Consider the following 20,209-nt stretch of genomic DNA (forward strand, 5'->3'; position numbering starts at 1 on the left):
AATGGCAAATATTTTTAGTGTTTAATGCCAAACTCATTTTTAAAAGCACTGCAGCTTCTTGTCATTGATGTCAACCCAGCCCTTGGATAACGCCAAAGTTGATACTAGTGCCAGTGGCTCAGCGCTGCTGGCCTAGAAAGATATTTTAAATATAATGCTATATTTAATTAGCATGCAAATAAGTATTTTCATCTTCACTTAGTGATTAATGTGAAGATTTCCCAACTTATATAGTGCTTTAAAAGCATGGAACGTTTAAGACAAATAAATTCTACTGTAACAATTAGATGTTATCACAGATGTGCACTCATTAAACATAGCTATTACACAGTATAACGTCCATAGACTTTAATATATGCAAATATTAAGTGAAATACAATAGACAAACATATCTTTTCTTTAATAGTGTTACGAAATTAAATATTTCTCTATTACAAATGTGTATATATGTGTGTGTATGTATACAAGTGTTTTTTTCCCCCCAAAGCATCAGATCTGTATTTGCAAGTTCTCAGCAGGTTACCTCACCTCAAGCTATAGTCAGATGTTTTTCCTGCACTTTTTTCCCTCTATTTTTATTTTCTGTCACAAACAATATTCACAACAAAGTTTACAAAAATTCTCTGAGATCTCTTTTCTATATACCATGTCTGCTTTTCTCTGTTACCAGACTTTTTTCCCCATCCATCCTATGGCTCCAAAATTCATTTTGAAAATCAGCTTGTTCCCTTTCTCATCATATTTTTTTCCTTGAAATTAATTTTGACAAACACCATCAGAATGGAGATTGAAATTTATTTCTATTTCTTTTTTTAAATGTTTTTAATTAGTGAGAGGGAAACAGTAGGTTTATTCTGGTCTCGTTCAGATATCTGGAGCAGTAGCAATAAATAATATGCTAGCACAGTGATACAAAGCAAGAAAGAAGTACTAAAATGCCATGCAAGGCCTATGGCACATGATCATCTAGCTAGTCAGAGATGATAAAAACCTTACTCTCGGCAGTTTTTCAGTCACCTTTTCTGTTCAGAAGCTGAGACCAGCAAGTCAAAAAACCTGTGAATCTGTTTTAGTTAATACTTGCCAGAGACTGAATGCTGTAAATCATGCTCTCATGGAGTGGGCAATCTGTCACTTTTTTTTTCTTTCTGTTATGGCAAGCAAGGCCATGGTTTCATGGGTACAAGTTCAAAGGTTCCTAGTTGTTAATATCTTTCATGATATCAACATATCAGAAGAAATACCTCCCTTAGAGAATGTTGCCAGGTTAGAAGTTAGTTCTAGGGCAACTGCAATATAGGGAGTAGAAGAGTTCTTTGAGGTCTGAACTGCTGTAAACTTGTATACTTTGGTAAGTCTGTGTGAGACTGCTGCTATTTTTTTTCTACTGTTGTCCAGCAGTATTTCTCTACAAGAAAGTGGTGCTAGAAACAAGAATTTATTACCTCCCACACAACCATAGCAGACTGAGAATAAGCTTTTCCTAACGTGTTTAAAACAAACTTCATTACATTATGTTTTCACTAGTGGGTATTGGCCACATTCACCCTATCCTCCATGCGTGAAGTTCACTGATAGTTTTCCTCTGCTGTACAAAGCACCCTAAATCTAAATAAACTAAGATAATAAATAGCTGTATCACATAAAAATTTAATAGTGAAAATCATTAACTTAAGCTTTCTGATTTTAACCAACACCAATTATTTTTAGCTGTGCTGAAAAGTAGTCAGCTATTGTTTTACACTACTCATAACACAGTCTTTGGTTTTAATATCTCCTATAAAAGGTGTGATCACGAGAGGACAGCTGGGCCTGGTGGAAATCATCCACCAGTACATTCAGTATGATGAGATACACGAGGCAATTAATGTCCTGAACACCATGAACTGGAACACGATGGGTCGTCAGTGTTACATATGCTTGAGTGCCATTGTCAATCACCTTCTTAAACAAAAGCTTACACCAGACAGAGAAGGTAAGGGACTGATTATATTTTTAATGTATTTTTGTGGAGTCTTTGTAATTCTTGTGTGGATTATGATGATATATTTATTTACTTTATAAAGAAGACAATAGAGATAATCCAGACAATCGTTTGATCATGGTACTTCATAATTAAATGTCATATGTAGAGAAATAATTTCAGTAAAGTCTAGATCAATGTGTTGATTCCATCTTAGTTCACGTTTCTATCAGTAGTGAAAGTAAAATAATGCGTATTTTAACATATATAGGATAGGCATGAGTTAATATGTATAGCACTATCTTATATGTGTTATAACTTTGTTACATTATAAATTTAGCTTACTTCAGGCTAGTGTTAGTTAATACAGGCTTCAGTGTTTGTTTTATCATCATACTGAGGCAGCACTGGCTTAAGGAGGGACACTTGCCTGTAGCAGGGAGAAGAGATTTTAGTATGGTTTGTAAGGTGCTTATGAAGGGTCATTCTTTCACTACAAGATCCAAAAGCTTTGAATACACTATCCTCTGCTGCCTCCTTTAGGATTACAGCTTTTGTCCTCACTGTAGTCTTCTGGCCCCCTGCAGTAGTAGCTGGGGTCCCTCACGAGAAATGATGAATTTTAGGCTCAGCCTCGTTTCTGCTGAAGCCTGGTGTCATGCCTTCCTCTTGATTTGCTGTGTATCTTGAAACTCAATAGACTTCAAGATTTGAAGTGCCTTGATTTAGCGAAGGTGTTATCCTCCAGTCTAGCAGGCAGACAGCTGGGGACCAGGCATCTTTTGTGGCAAGAAAGAATACTTAGGGTTCTGGTGTGTTTGATGATAGAAAAACTCCAAGGTGTCCTATGTCGCTGCCAAACCATCAGCTATCGCATTTTGGGGGATCTGATTAAAAAATCCCTGTATTGCAAATATAGCGTATCAATTCTAAATAAAACATGCTTTTAAAAGAACCTATTAAAAAAAATATGATTTTAACACTCTTGTAAAAATATGCACATTATAAATACATGTCTGTGTTTCCCCCATGCGGCTTCCTAACGCTGTTTACAGCAGATGGAATTTTATTCTGTCCGGGAGTTATTCTACATGAAGCTGACAAATTTGGCATAGTAATTTGTTTTCTTTTTTTATTAGCAAAAACCCAGTGAGGCCTTTTATTTATAGCGATGTGGCAGTTATCTTTGAGATCTTTATTCTGCCTTCAACATCAAGCTGGGCTATCTAATGAATGTATAACTGTGCTAGTAGTTGCTCGTATTCCATGTAGGTTGGAATATTTCTGAAGTACAAAACATGCTGTCAAGAAAACAGCAATGGCAAGAGCGTACGGCTTGTTTTCACGAGGTACTGCTGTATTCAATTTAATCTAAATTGACTGCTGCTTTGAAAGAAAATACCTTTAAAGTTCAGCTTATCTTACTGTCTAGATTTAAGATAACACAAAACCTAATTTACTAACAGTTTGCCTGTGTTCCTAACACAGTACTATTAGCACATTTAGTGCAATCAAGCCTAATAAAATAAAATGTAACTATGCTCGGAAATAAAGAACCTTTATCGCTAAATACAGAAATGGCTAGTTCAAACAAACGCTAATAACAGAAAATCAATGAGATATCGTCTGCCTCATGAGACAATAGGTTGGTTGTATGTTGGTTTTCAAGCCCCCACAAAATTCTGATGAGCAGCAGCGATTTGCACGTCCACCTTGAAAGGAAAACCTGTGCTGGTATAGCAAATTCTCCCTGTGCCTTCAGAGTGAGCAAGACTTCTGTCAGTCGTTTTGTTTGGACTGTGTGACTTCTGCATGTGTTGACTGTCAAGCAGAAGTCATATAGCATAAATATTATCGATCATTAAATTTCTTCTCAGCTAAGCATGTGGGACATGAATGCCTAGTGTGTATTTTCCTACATTGCTTGTAATTTTGTATTAAAAACATGTAGCAAAATGGCTCAGAGCTAAGGCTGTGGAGTACACCAGTCAGAAAGTATATAAAGAGAAGACAACTTCTGTAACAAAAGGGCTTTATTTTATTGATTACAAGAGAGGTTATTCTGTTTCCAACCACTACACGCTGTAGGAGAGCCAAGCCCTTAGGGTTTCTAGACCCTTTTATTTAAAGTTTGTAAAGAACTATTGGCTGAAGGAGGTTCCTTAGACCTCAAGGCCATCACAAGAAAGGTTCTGTCACCTGCTGACCTAACACATAAGAATAATCCCTGAAAAACTGAAGTTCATTGTTGCCTGCCTAAGAGGACTAAGAAAACTGGAGCTAACAGAGTTGATCTCTACTGGACAAACTTGTTCAAACTGTATTTTTCTTATGAGTCACTTTTAATTGTATGCTTCTGGTGAGAACTAGATGTGTTATAAACTTTTTCATCTTTTTGACAGCTTTTGTTGCTCAAAGTCATTGTCAGTTCTGCCTCAAAGTGAAAGTTTATATGCACATTTGTGTTTGTACAAGCTGTCATATTTTAATTTCATCTGTCCTACAACAACATCACATTGCATCAGTGTTTGAGGAATTTGACTGACTGCAAACATGAGCAACCTGTTGTAATTGAAACAGTTTCACTTGTTTCATTGCTGCTGTGTTTGAACTCTACAGCACAGCTTGAGGCAAGCCTTGGAACCTTTTATGCTCCAACAAGACCCCTCTTGGATACAACCGTGCTGGAGTACAGGGACCCCATCAGCAGATACGCGAGAAGGTTCTTCCACCACCTGCTCAGGTGAATGACAGTTTCAACTTCTATCAACTCAAAATTAATTGCATATTTCAATAACTACCTACTTTAATGTGGTTAACATTTTCCAAGAGGACCACCCCTGAAAAAAATGCATTCATTGTTACTGTTTGTTTAACTTGCACTTCATTCCTTTCAACTACAGTATTGCAGATAAAATGTTATTCAGAGCTCTTCTATCATCAATACACATAAAATGATTCACTCTTTCCCTTTTAGATTGATAGAAAAAAGATAACATGCATCTGAGAGATTTATATTCACCAACTGCGTGCAGGTTAACTATTGAAACAGCTTACAAACTTGGAGAAAATCTTGAGTTTAAATAGATGCTAAATTGCAAATGAACAGTATCATGCAAGACGTTTTTGGTTTTGCACCCTTGAAATCAAAGACAACAAAGACAACAATTTGGTTGTTGTCACCCTCAGAGTGACATTTTCCAGCCACTTTCAGTACACTTTAAGGTCTAGAAGTCTTCACCATTAAAATACAAGAAAATGGAATGTTGCTTTCATCTGTAAATTATATGATGTTAGAAAATTCATAATACCAAATTCAGCTAGAATTTATATTATGTTGATATATGACTATATTTGTGTAATACATTAATAGCCTAAATTTCAATCTGTTGTAAATATCAATATAAGCAGTTCAACCTGTTCATGTGTTCAACCACAAATACAACTGAAGCATTCCCTCTGATAATTATCCAGTCAGTGAAAAGAAAGAGAAATTATCTGAATGATAACCCAAATGTTTGTAATGACTTGTTGAGGACATGCTGAGGAGACTTGCAACGTGCCCTTTTTCTGTGTTCCATCCAGATTGTATACGTTGTCCGCATATGCAAAGTTAGGAACTTCAAGCTTCTTTGATGGTACAGTGTGTGCTTCTTTGATGGTACAGTGTGTGCTTCTTACAAATCTAAAAGAGAAATAATTTATACTGTCTTCTAAATTTTGAGTCTGAACAGGATCACCTTTCTGCTAAACGGGTCCGTACCAATGCGGTAATTATTCTAAGTAGAAGAATGCGCCAAATATCTGCATAATGTGTACCAGCTTTTACTGGAGTTTTCTTGATAGATTTGGCCACAGTACAGGGTGCAAGCTCTGCTTTTGCCTTTCTCCTAGAAACCAGCAGGGAAGATCTGTTGCTGCAGTGGCCAACTATAATGGCTGTGGGCCAGTTGCCTGCAGAGGACAGATGCGGAAAGAATGCCTCAGAGATTGCTGAGAGGTGTAATAGGTATAGGGCTCTTACATCTGCTAGAGAAAGGTGTATTCCCTCTGACTCAGGATTTGCTTCCAAATGCTAGCAGGCATGCAGAGGCATGGGGCCCTGGCTGAGCTTTCAGCCCTTGGGGCTGCTGAACACAGCTGAAATACTGACTCAACCCCCCTAGCAAACATGAAGCTTCGGTGTCAGAACGCTGCCTGGACAGCATGAGACACAGATGGGAGGGGTGCAGGAGGGTCTCCCCATGTGTTTTACCTCCACTATAATGCGGCCCTTGAACAATCTACTGTTGTGGCAGTTTCTTGAAAGAAATGAATGTTGTTTTGCTGTTTCCCTATTGTCAAAGGGATTTGTATTCAACTGAATCAAAGTGATAGGATCATGTGATTGCTGCAGAACAGATGGTAATGCTTAAAGCTTATCTGAGAAGACATAATCCAAGTACAAAATGAAATGTTCAAAAATGGGAGATTTATCTGATAGAAAGCAAGGAAATGATGTCCAGAGCTGATCTTTATTGTATTAAAGTGGCTGTGCCTTAATTGCTGTTTATTTCCTTTTAGATGTTTTCTTAAGTGACTAGAATGATTTGAATGTAGGCTAAAAAGCAAGTGCTACAGATTTGCTGGAGGAATGGTAAACCAGCTGGATGGTTCTGGGTGAGAGAAAGCCATCTAGGCATGCTGCAATGTCTGGGAGAATCTCAGCGAGGCACAAAGCTCACTAATTCGTCCAGGCATGCAGAAGTTGCAGCCTCTGCTGTTACGTCCCTCTCTAAGGAGCCAGCAAGGCCAGCCACATCTGCCAACCTGCATTTATGACTGTGGGTTCAAAACAGGAAGAAAAGTCTGCTCTTGCCTTTTTGGATCAGCCTATTATACCCATCAGGTACTGGAAATGGAATAGTCTTCCCACTACCTGTTTGTCAGAGATGACAACTTTATCTGGATGTCAGGAAGGCTGCATTTAAAGTCAGTTTTATGCTGTCTGTCTCAACCCTTCTTATTTGATTCATTCCTTTTTTATTTTTTTATTAATTTGGCACTAAATACTTGCAAGCTAGTTACAAATAGTTAATGAATCTCTTCACAGTGAATCTGTGCTTCCACAGATGTGTATATAGGACCAAAGAAAATAATTGCAAGAAGACTTAAATGCAAATGCACCATAAACTGTCAATGCCAACTTGACACAGCACTAGGGTATGTTTGTTACTCTCTTGCGAGCAAGAGGAGACAAAAGCAAAATAGTCACTTTGTTCCCTATTGCAACAAGAAGCAGAGGAAACGCAGAGCTTCTTAAGTTGCATGCACTGTAAGTATGGCTGGTATTCAAAAAATATCCCCTGGAATATAGTAAGGACTTCAGCAATTCCTTTGGGCGTCAGAGAAAGCAAAAAGCATATGCACAGGAGGCAAATGTAGGTGACAGTGAGCTGAAAGACACTGGGAGCCAGAAATTCAAACATGGGGTAGGAAGAGTGAGAATATGGCTTAGACACGTAAGTGAAAAACAAGGAAATGAGAGCAAAGGACTAAAGAGAGGGATAGGGACATGCAGAATAATGCAAAAGGGTAGAGTAGGAGTACAGAGCGAAAACAGACAACAGTGTAGGATGTGTGTGGTGGGCTATAGAGGAGACCAGAAGCATAAGGGGTGGACGGAGAAGGGCGGAGTCTTTCATGCAAGATTAAAACATTAAAAAGCTTAAATGTTTCTAGATCTACATCTGAAAAATGTTCATATAAACAAAATTCTTCACCCCCACCTCCCTGCCCCCCCAGCTTTCCTTTGAATGCCCCACCAATCTGCCTTAAGCCTTTTCTAGAAGGACCCACTCTTGGGAGAGAAATATTAATTCATTCTGCATGCTGAGACAATCTTTGACCTGCCTGCTGAGTCTGCCAAAAAGGTGCCAGTTATTGTTGTACTTTTTAAGATGTGAGTGTCTGTGTTTACTAGAATTGAGAAATGCAGTCACCTTTTCAGAAAGGCTATCCTCACCTTGTAATAATCATGTGCCAATGATTTTAATCTTTACTGCAGGCGGAAAGGTTTTATATCCAGTTGCACATAACTGGAGACATCCATTTTCACATTATCGGTGAGATTATAGGCTAAGTATTTTTCTGCCATCAAAAAGATCAGTTTCCAGAAAAAAAAAATAGTGTTGTGATGGTAGGTTCCCTCATTTAGGTATTGGGCACTTTAGAAAGAAGGTGCTCTGTAACAACAGAGCTGTATTGCAAGTATGGGTTAGAAAATGGTGCAGCAACCTGAATGGGCCAAGAAACACTGAGGGCACGACTGAAATGTATTGCATTTAGAAGGAAGGAAACTGTCTTGCACCATATTTAACAGAGCCACGTTATTTGTATGTTTCATTACAAAAGCTAAGTTTTTCTATTTGTAATCCATGCAGCATCTTCAGGTTTCCACTAACATAGAGGCACAGAGTTTTGCAGGTATAGGCCCTGAATAAATATGGAATACCTTCAAAAACAGGCATTCAGTATACAAAATTAAAATTAAAGGCCTCTTAATTATATGCCAGGGATCCATTACAACAGTATTTATGGAATGAATAATTATTTTCACTTTAAATTCTTATCTATAATTAAAAAATACTGGAACTGAATTACAAGTATAAAAATATATCTTAGGTGTTCCTTGCCACTTGAGCAGCACTCCTGTATTTTATTATGATGTCACTACTTATAATAATATAATGCATTATATCATTATGTAAAATGTTGAGCAGAGGCGGATTTATTAGGAAGCCTTGGGGAGCTGTAACCTCCTTGCCCCCACCCTTTTGTTAAGCGCTGCCTACGAAGTGTATTTGTGTAATGGGGGAGTGGCTGCACAACCTCCTGCCTCTGGATAACAGCCTCATCTAGCCGTGCACAGAACATGGAATGGGATGGAATAGTTTTTCACTCGTTAACTACAGCATCGCTGACTCATGGCTTTGCTTCCCTCTGATCAAGCATTCGTAAATTGGACTTGTCATGTTTTCTAATGCATGAAATTATCTTGTTTGTTTGACACACTCAGGCACAAACACGCGCCGGCTCTATTTCATTGAAACTTTTCTCTCCTTCTCAGAAAGACAGTGAGGAAGAAACATGGCATGAGCTGGAAACGAAGGCAGGGTTGGAAAGTGAAGTCTGAAATGCATCTGAGGAGCTGTGGAATTAGAATGCAGGCCCAGCTCCGTGCTTCTGCTGTGCCCTTTCCTCCTTTGTAGTTCTCTTCTTGTGCTTCTGAATGCGCAATTTAAGGATCTTTCTTGTTTTGTTTTGTTTTGTTTGCTGTGGAAAAACACTAAGATTCAAAACCATGTGGACCTTCCCATCTGGTAATTCCATTATCCATCCCCCTTCTACCAGCTCCAAGTACAAATATGTTTCCCTACGAAGCAAAGCTCTGTTCTAAATACCAGGACGGTTCATTTGCCTCTTTCAAGAGAAAAGCACAGCTCTGATCATATCCACTCAGAGAGTTTTGAATGGATTCACAGAAGTATTCTGCTTTGTACAAGTACAAAAATGAAAGCTATGTATTTTTGCTGTTACTGTTTTTATGCTTCACCCCAGAAGTGTCGTGCACTCTTCCAGTGTCCAGTGTAAGATTCTGTTGGTTTAAAGCAAAGAAGAATTTAGATACATGTTAGGCAGAACATTCATGATGTAGTACAAATTTATACACAGAGCTTGACTGAGGTCTTTTTAAAATAAAAACTAGTAAAGGAGATGAGAAAGTAGGTGATCCTTAGCATCAGGGGAGATCTGTTTCCAGCCAGTACGGTTTCTTATCAATCACTTCACTATTTGAGAGTTCTGAAGTGTACTGCTATGCAGCCTGACATGATTCCTTGACACAGTTACCACTTACCTCCAAGACAACCTTTGAAAAGCTAAAATAAAGCTCTTTCACCCTGCAGTGACATCACTTATGCAGTTCTAACTAACCCTTGGTAAGCAGGTTCTTGTATCGCTACAGTGCGGTCTGCAAAGTAGACGTGCACCGTGACTATTCCATCCTAAACAGGACCCTAAATCAAAGGTGAGAAAATGCCTCAACACCATAATAGTTCCCAATCCGATTTGCTCCCAACTGTATGGAACTAAGGGACAAAGTGAGCAAAGAGCTTTTATGATCCTTTTAAAGAGCACCCTAAAAGTAGAATCTATAATTATATTGGTACATAGTGTGTCACAAAATACGTATAAACATTAATGATGACATGGTTCAGGACTGAGAATGTCTTTTATATTCATAAGGTAACCTATTAGGCATTAAATTATGCCTTCAGATAAAATGACCGCTGATGTCAGTCAGGTTCTCTATGGTGGCCACATGAACAGAATTCATCTCTACGGGAGTAAGTTCAGTAGCAGCATTCTGACTAAAGTAGCACCTTCTGGAGAGGACTTTGAAGAGTCATTTTTTGTCATCTTGTAAGAACGATCAAAACCAAAGGTTTTCATATAGCCATGGCACTGATAAATGAGAATTTCAATTGCTGTGATGGAACTGCACATGAAAAGATCCCCTGGTCATGCTTCTTGACCTGTTTTAGAAACAAGAAATAAAGGCACCTATTCAATGGAACTAGATTATTTTTTCATTTAAAGAGATATTTAAATCTCAGGAAAAGTTTAGAATGTCTTTGCTTCAGTCCTATATTGCTAATGAGTTTTTTCTTAAACCAGCTCCACAACAGGTTCCAATTTCAGGCAGATGCTTTGATGCCACAGGAGTAGCTCCAGGATTTAATTCTCTAGTGACGAACACAATGTACGAAATACTGAGCAAAATATTAGGGAAAAAAAAGAGGAAATAACATGACATAATTGCTTGAGAATAAAATCACGTGAAGATAAAGCACAAGAAGTCTCTGACAGAGATTTGGGCAAGACTTTCTGCTGAAACTAATGGGAGACATTGCTTGAAGCATGGGAAAGACGTCCCCTCCCACACACTTAGGGCAGTCCCAGAGCTGCTCTGCTGTGGTACAACTTCCCACAGCCACCGACGGCTGGCTGCTTGGTGGCCCAGAGTGCCATACCTCCTCCAGTTCTCTGCTACGTCTCTACCCGTGGGACCACACTTTTAAAGAGGAAAATGGAATAGCCATGACAGACTAATGTTCTTTGTGCCAAGGCTATCCCCCCTATGCTGGTTAATCTTTGATATTAGTGCTTTTAGAAGCTGAGCCCAAATGGAAACCATTGTTGTGTTGTGTTGTGCTATGTAACTGATAATCTGCCCTCAGAAAGTCATGTTTCCTTCTGTACCAGCTGTGCAAATCCGAAGGACTTTGGGCATACATCAAGTGCGGAAACAGCACAAAAATATACCATATTCATGGACGAAACCAGGAGAAAAAGTTCTTAACATATCTTCATATTTAAGCTGCTGCGGGAAGTCAGTCAGCTTTCCTTTGCGTGTCATCAGGTACTCCCTACTTATCAACTTCACCTAGTCACTATTGCTGTCTCCTTCTGGAGTGGCCACATCAGGGCCTCGATAGGGCTGCTCTGGAGGACAAACTCTTTCACAACCAGCGCCCCCCATGAGCAGCTGCTCCTGTCCATGGGCTACGGCTCTGGCCCAGAGTCTGCACCTGTGAGGGCTCTCCACAGCCACCTTCAGGCCATATGCCATCCACCTGGGATCTCCACAGGCTTCAGGGGGACAACCTGATCCATCTGGGTCCTCTTCATGGGCAGCAGGGGGACTTCTGCTCCAGAGCCTGGAGCACCTCCTTCTCCTCCTTCCTCACTGACCTCGGTGTCTTCAGGATTCTTTCTCTCCCATTTTCTCACTCCTTTCTCTCAGCTGCTGTTGCACAGTGTTTTTTCCCTTTCTTAAATTTGCTCCCCCAGGGGCACAACCAGTGTTGCTCATTGGTTTAGCCTTGGCCAGCAGTGGGTCCCTTTTGGAGCTGGCTGGAACTGGCTTCTAACGTGGGGCAGCTTCCAGGCTCTTCTCACAGAGGACATCTCTGCAGCCCCCTGCTACCAAAACCTTGCCTTGTAAACCCAATACATCTCTTTACCAAGATACTTTTCCTCCATTCATTTTCGGAATCTTCCTGAGCCCTACCATCACACCTCACTTTCCTGTATGTGGGCCATCTGACAGTTCTGTCATGAACGCCATTCATCAGATCAGAACAGAACAGGACCTGGCAATTTGTAATCTGTTTGTTATGTACAAAAATGGTCTGTTTTCTTCCCTAAAAGAGCTTAAATTTTCTGACTTTTCTCCCTTTCCATCCAATGTCTTCCAGGAAGAGCTAACCGGTCAGGCAGCCCTAGGCTTCCTGTCTTCAAATGCAGAGCTCCCTTTTGTGGTTCTTCACAGCTGAAAAGCCTGTTAAGGGAAGTATGTGATAAGTAAAATTTAGAACAAGTCAGCAATAGTCAATTGTTCAATAGCTGGATATAATGTCTTGGGGTTGCACCTCACCTCTCCTGACTTAATAATGTAGAATTTAGATGTCCTACACATTCATCTGGGCTGCCTCTGCAGTTAGTAGAAGGATGTGGGCACCCAAAGGATGAGTAATCCTATTGAAGGGGGATGTCTATGATAAGTGTGAAGAATCAAATGTCAGTGCCTATCCCTATCAATTAACTATAAAGGGAACCTATCTGATTAGCTTAAATTAGCCATGTAAAAATGAGCCGTTTGAAGATAAATTGGATGATTTGCACTGGAAATGGCTAGCTCCTATATCACGTTATTACTGTCCAGTTAACAGAAAGATCTTAGGTGCTCAAATACAGTTTCTGACTAGCAAACATATTTGAAGAAAGGTTTACAGAGAGACACAAAAATCAGATAGACATAAAAGACCTCTTAAGAAATCCTCTTTTGTCTAGTTGACCAGGATAGGAGAGGATGGGAGCACTTCTTAGTTTGCACTGTTAAGTGTTGAAATATCAGCAAAATGGGTTACAATCTAGGTAGATAAGCAATAATATATGAACAACGCTAGATAAAATTCTTTGAGAATTTCTAAAGCATGTCAAGCATAAAATAGCTTAGCTACATCCTGTGGTGTGTAACCTCTTATTTCAAATGATGTTAGCACCTAAACACAAGAATATGGGAAATATCATCTGTTTTTAAAATACATTCTGGAGAGACCTAAAGAACTATGGTCCTGTAAGTCTAGCCTCTGTACCAGTCAAATTAGTAGAAACAAGTATTTTAATAAGATGACGAACATGTACCTGGGGAGAATCAGCAGTATTGTCAAATCATGTCTCATAAAACTCTGGATTCTTTGATACCAGTAGTGATGGTCAGTAAAGGATATCCTGCTGCTATTGAGGAAAGTTAGACCATAGAAGACCTTTTTGGAAGGTATCTCACCAAAATGTCTTAAAGAAACTAAGCTGCCATAGGATAAGAGGGAAGATCTGCTTTTGCAGATAAGGAATTTTTTAGAAGGTAAGAAACAGTAAAAGATCAGATGTCTCACTGAGTGGAGGTCACCAAACTGTAACTACAGCAGATCTATACTCATAAGTAATGTGGAAAAGGAGCAAATAGTGAGGTGCCAGCATTTGCTAATGACACTAAATCATTCAGATTAGTAAAGATAAGGACCTTATGTGAAGAATAGCAAAAGGACTTCACAGGGTTCAGTGACATAATGTCAAAATTGATAATAAAATTCAATGTAAGTAAATCCAAAGTGAAGCAGGTAGCAGGGTGTGACTCAACTTCATGTATAAAATGGTAGAGTTGGAGCTCATAATTATTCAGGAAGAAGAATTTGGTCGTATAACTGGTAGTCAGTTCAGTGCTCGGTACAAGTACAAAAACACATTGAATGCCAGGAATTGTTAGAAAAGGAACAGAAAACAAAACAATGAAGTTCAGTTCACCTGAATTGTGAATATTGTGTGTAGTTTTGGAGTCCCATGATCTGTAAAAGGATATAGTAGTACTCAAAAAGCTTTATGAAGGACAGCTGGGATGATTAAAGGCATGAAACAGCTTTACTGAAAGGAATGACTAAGCAGAGTAGAACTCCTCAACCTACAGAAGAGGCAACTGAGATAGAGATCTATTAAATCATGTGTGTTAGGGAGAAAGAGGACAGTAAATGACTGTTTGTTGCTTCTTCTAATACAAAAGCTAGGGGTCATCAAGCAAAGCTAGCACGTGGCAGGTTCAAAATAAAGTGATTCTTTACATAGCATATAATTAAAATATGAAGCTTCTTACCACAGGATGTTGTGGATGATAGAATTGTGTATGAGTTCAAAGGGAAGATTGAGGGAAGAGAAATTCACTGAGGAATACCAGCATAGAAACCACCTCTGGCTCAGCAAATCCCTGAACCACAAATTGCTGGAGACTAGGAGACTACCTAGGAAAGCATCACCATATGCTTGCCTTATTGTTATATTCTTTCCTAGGTGCCTAGCTATTGGTAAGATGTTGGGTTAGATGTACCTTTAGTCTGAGCAAACAGTCGTTCGTACTTTGACATTCTTACATGTAATAACCTGCAGCAAAAGCATAAAACGCTCATTAATTTTATATTTGTTCCCCCCAAAATGTCCCAAAATTCACATGACAAAACTTCTAGAGACTATATTTGCTGTAATGGAGTTGTTACATGTGGAGATTGGATGGGCATTACCACTGCATTATTTTAGTATGAACAAAGAAGCTTGCTATTGACAAACCTAAACAGTATAAGTATACTGTAATGGAAATATAACTCAACAAGTGATTCAAAATTTGGCCCTGCACCATGATTTTGTGATTAGATGTTTATCTTCAGGCAGACAGTTTTTAGAAAATATTGAGCTAATATATTTTCTCTGAGAAGTCTTAGCACTAAAAAACTGCATTTTATCCAATGTCAGGCATGAGGGAGAATTGGCCCTATACTTCATGGAAAGTCAAGGAGGAAAGGAGTCTGTTCATGTTAACTTTAATACCAAATTTGCATCTGCCCCAGTTTGAAATTGCAGAGATATCACATGTATACAATAGGGATTTATAATAGAGGCAGCAACTCATCCTTAACCATAGTGATGATACTGGGCCTCTGTTATAGAGCCGTCTTTAGTGTGTAGACATGCTGATATGTTTGCTCAATAAAATACAGCTTTCAAGACATACAGTTAAGTTTACATGATCACCAGCGTGAGAGGGATAAAGCTGGAATAGAAGACAAGCAAGAAGAGAATTAATGCAATAAAGGCTAGGATTTAACAGACAGGGTTGAGTAAAATAAATGTAAAACAACAGGTGTCATTGACTCTTATCAGCATTTTTAATTAACATCTGTTTTTAGCCCAGAGTAGTTTGGAAGAGTATGTTGGAGTGTGTCTGTATTTAAAGATAAAGATAGGCTGTTGAGAAGTTTCTGAGTAGTAAGAGGTTGGGGGAATGGAGAGATTTGGGGACAAGGGCTGTCTGGGTTGGTGTTAGATGCAGTTTAGAGGAACCCAAAGAAAAAAAACTCTATAATAAAATTGCAATGTAGGGAAATACTGCTATGGCAACAAAATATTTTCTCTTGAACGAAAATGAGTATGAAAAAAGAAATACAGAGTGTGGGAAATTCAAAGGACGTTTGAATTTCAACAAGAAAAGACTGAATATAGTTTAAAAAGAAAGAAACCATCAGAGTTTTAATTTATATAATAATAATTTATAATAGTAATAAATTGCTGTTCTTCAGACTTCTATAGCAACTAGTATTGAAAATCTCAGCGCACTTGACAGACATGAAGGAATTATGCTACATGTAGTAAAACATTGCTGTTTCTCCCAACAGTCATCAGTCATCAGTCATTAACAGTCCCAACAGTCATTAACAGTGGTTAATCCCATTCTGCAAAAATCCAGGCTCACGTGACTGACCAACATCGAATGAGAAGTGTATGGCATAAATGTTCACAAAATCAGAATCTGTTAAGTAATATTTCTTTGGTTTAGACACAGGACAGTTCTATAGTTTTAAACTACTCCTCTCTTGTAGTTAATTGAGCATGGGGCAAGAAATAAATGTTGTAGCTTTTCTTTCTGTAGCTAAAACCACTACGTTTTCTAGAATATTTTGTATGTCCCGACTATTTTTTACTAAATATGTATTTTAAAATTTTCAGTGCTGCCTTCTTACTAAACTACCTTGGTTCACCTGAGAATCTGACTCAAAAATGCCTGAACAGCTTTTCTTTAATCACTGAAGTCTGTTCTGAGAAGTGTCTGTGCTTAACAGAGTCATCTGAACCATTTCACACAAGAACACATTTAGGTTTCCTAGGGCTGAATCCTACAAGATAGGGATCACATGGTAAGATTTATTTTTTTTTTCAGGTTGGGAATGTCTTCAAGATTCGCAGCCTGTTACAGCCCTCCAGGGTTTTCTCTGGCCAGGGAGTCATGCTGTCTGGCTCCCTTTATTAACTTTCTCTTTCCTCCTATTTTTTTAATTTGGTTTGTTTGTTTGTTTCCTTGCTTCATACCAGAGGGTACCCTTTGATGTGAAGGGCATTCGGGTTTACACCCAACAATCTATAAAGTTATAGGTGTACTTCCTTAAGTTCAGAGATACCTAATTTGACAGTATGGTTCAAGTGACAGAGACTTTTGGGTGGCTTGAAATATTTGTGCCCATTTGAAATTTTCTCAGAGTTATTCATGAATTTTCACTTGAGACATGTTCATGTATAACCTTTAAAGGGCTCCATAAGGGATTTTTTTAAAACAAGTCACTCAGGCCCCAAATCCAATACTTCACTTAACATGCGTATATTTAGGACCCATAGAAAATTATAGGTCGTAAACCCATGCGTTAATGGTTTGGTAAATTTGGGCCTAAAGGGATGTATAGATTATACCTGGACAACCTTCAGAGATTCAACGTCCACAATACAATTTAGAAGATTATGCCTATGGCTCTCATACATATGGACCTGTTGGCTGCTTCTCCATTGCCCTTTTGGTGGGCTCTGCAGCACTTTCTCTTTATCAGTACTAGAGTATCTTAGAAAGCAACAAGGTTGTGGACTCCACTCTGAGGCTTATGTATCCTTTCCTAAAAAGCTGATAATCCAAAAAAAATAGAAGTATAATAGCATGAAGCTGGCAAAACAGTACCACTAGCATCTCAGAGGTTGTAAATAACAAATGCCTCCATTGATTCTTCCATTAGTTCCCCACTAACTTTAAGAATCATTGACGAATCTCGACCAAGCCTTGCAGAGGATAGAAGTTTCAGCAGTAAGCAAATGCCTACCAGTTTTGAGCATATCAGCAGCCAGTTAGCATTAAATAAGATAAAGTTAATGATCTCCATCCCAAAAGGCTAAGCAAAAGTTCAGCAGATATACATTCTGCAATTCAACAAATGCACTGCATAAAACCACACAGTCTACACTGATTCTTGCCCAAACCATCGCTGGGAGGGAGGGAGCTCAGTATACCCTGCTGGGGAAGGACAGTATATTATCTGGAGCATATTTAGGCAGAGCACATAGGGAACAAGTAGAGTTCCTGTATTGAGCCCTATATAGGAGGAATCATAAGAAGCTAACTAAAAGTAGTCTTTGCTGCTAACAGTATAGTTTCTTTTAAAAAACGACAGTCATGGTTTCAATTTCTGGTTGTCTCACATGAAACTTTTGTTATGTTTGCACATACTGTCGTGTTGAACAACAAGAAATAATAATCTAGCTGCAGTTAACTAACATCCAGCAATTAATTGAATTTTGCCAAAGGAACTTAGTGGTATTGGGAATAGTCTATTTTTGAGATAGTACATTATCCAAATGAATAATATCAGAATACCAAGTAAATACAAAAATTAAGAGACTGAGTCCCCCAGATCATGACATTCTGAAATGCAAAATCACAGTTTGGTGGGAGAGGAAAAGGTAGGTTCTTTGGAGCATTCCTGTGTTGGGCTGCTTTCAGTGGTCTCATTTTCTCTGCAACTATCTAATTTAAAATAGGGTGTTCTGCTGAACTCCTGTGGGTAAAATTGGATCAGTTTTTAGTTGTCTTTTTTTTTTAAAGTGTGGTGGTTTTCTTTTGTTTGCTTTTCTTTGTTTGTTTGTTTTTAAATGAAATTTAAGATCTTAATATATTTTTTCCTCTCCAGCAACCCTGAGTATCGGAATGACAACATTCACTATAAAATGAAGGATATAAGTCTTTGGCAAATACTGTATTTTATAGATGAAAAGTTACATAGCAATCTGTGTCTTCAGTGTTTACTGAAATTTGACTTTAAAATATTTGCTTGAAGGTCAATAGAATTTCAGGGTTGTAATAGTAAGGGTGCATTGAAGTTACATCATCTATACCTGTTTTGCTTTGTTTTGTTTTGTTTTTAAAAGGAGGTTTAAGAGGTATTCTAATATACAGCTATGACTCTAAATCATTTTCCTTATATTCAACAATTGGTTGGAAACCAAGCCATCCCTATTTAAAATCAACCACATAGCAACCTAGCCACACACTTTTTACATTCTTTAACCTGATAATCTCTAATTATTCTGGCTCAGAATTCCATTGAAATGGGGTCCAGAGTCATTTTACAGACATCATTTTTTATTTTAATATTGTCTAATTTAAAAGGAAAAAAAAATCAGATAATAACAACATTTTTAAGGGGAAAAAAAAAGCATGAAAACCATTTCTGTTCCAAAAATTGCTGATATGAGAACTTATGGGAAACAGCGCCTTTTATGAATAATTATTATTATTGTGTTTAAGAAATGGGCAAGATGCCTAGAAATTGAATGAAAGAATGAGCTATTAAATTGAAATATTAAATGAAATAACTGAATTAAAAGTGATCATGTAAACCCTGCAGTAAATGTTGGGAGCTGTAGCTGATTGAACATATTTTCATCATCTGTTTTGTATGCTTAAATACAATTGCTTGATGTAAGTAAACACTTGATTGATATTCTGAATACTTTAAAATCTGCATATGCATCACAGAATACTGAACAATTAAAACTTAATTTCAGTGTAGTTTGATTGCATGTAAATTATTTCAATATTCATTTTTTTCCTGTTCTGTTTGCTCTGTGCATATTTAATATTCACTTTTTGAATGCATATCACCCTTGATTGGACTGTGAGATGAGGAGGACTCTGAAATTCCTTCCATTAAAAAGGATTGCCTTATAAATGTTATTTGTGCCACAGCTCTTCCCCTGCAGATTATTTTCTAAATGTTGTGTACCCTTATTGAAGACAAGGAAAAAAAAACTGCTGCAACCCTCCTTTATCAGCCTAGCACATGGAATATGCTTACATGGTCGATGGGCATGTCTAAGAAGGCTTGTTGGTTGTAACTAGTCCCTAAAGAAATGTTTCCATCTTTCCTGCACTGTATTTCTCTCTTGCTTGCATGAGCTCTCTCTCTTCCCTTCCTCCTCCCTTCAAATGATTTTTTTCTTGTTCCTGGCCTTCTTATTAGGTTCTTTAATATTGTGGATAAATATTTTTTAAGTTGACCGTTTTGGGCTTGAAAACTGTATCTTTAAGTGATCACATTCAATTTCAGTGCTGTGGAATACAGTTGACAAAATTCTGCTTTTGATATATTTGCAGAACTTCTTATAAAAACTCAATAGGCATCTTTTCCCATCACCCCAGGTCCCAATCTGTGCACGTGATTTTGATCTATGGTGTTTCAAATCACCTTATCTCTGAACATCTATAGGATAAGAGGAAACCTGGGACATTTTTTTTATTATTTTTTTTATGCTGGTGAGAATCAAAAATAGTCTTTCTGAAGTCAATGATAAAATAATATTTTTTAAATATTTTTTAAAAATATTTAATTTTTAAAAATAAATATTTGTGGCTTTTCCGACATCTTTTCAGTCAATCACATTCTCAAAATGCAAGTAGGCAGCAGGTCTGCCACTCCACCAGAAGGCAAGTCAGGGCTCTTCCCTGTCTTGACTATTTTGACCTGAATTATTCTTGTCATATCACTCACATTTCCCCTTTGTTTCCTTGTCCATAAAACAGATGCACTAATAGCCATCTTTTTAGAGTTTTGTAGGAAAGGTAGAAAGATCACATACGAGTGTCTACTAACAGTATTATTTTATTTTATGGGAATTTAAACTTAATATTGTATGTGCTCAACAGCTCACAGAGAAATGTTTTCCTATCTGACCTGTATAGTTAATCGCAGTTTGAGGGTTTTAATCTTGAAGGTCATATTTATG

The 20,209-nt window shown here is 38.0% G+C and overlaps 1 protein-coding gene across 12 annotated transcripts in view; it reads left to right on the top strand.

The window, feature by feature from the left end:
- WDPCP (WD repeat containing planar cell polarity effector) overlaps positions 1-20,209 on the top strand; it is a 152,209-nt gene that overhangs the window by 81,600 nt on the left and 50,400 nt on the right. For all 12 annotated transcript variants that reach the window (XR_013948312.1, XM_080584724.1, XM_080584725.1 and 9 more), the window contains 2 exons: positions 1,787-1,975; positions 4,583-4,706. Coding sequence is in view for 11 of the 12 variants with exons in the window: in XM_080584724.1 (XP_080440850.1) it covers positions 1,787-1,975; positions 4,583-4,706 (313 nt within the window). In the remaining variant the exon portion in view is untranslated. The remainder of the gene's footprint in view (positions 1-1,786; positions 1,976-4,582; positions 4,707-20,209) is intronic.

This window comes from Anser brachyrhynchus (assembly GCF_964034855.1).
Source record: "Anser brachyrhynchus genome assembly, chromosome: 3".
NCBI classification, from domain to species: Eukaryota; Metazoa; Chordata; class Aves; order Anseriformes; family Anatidae; genus Anser; species Anser brachyrhynchus.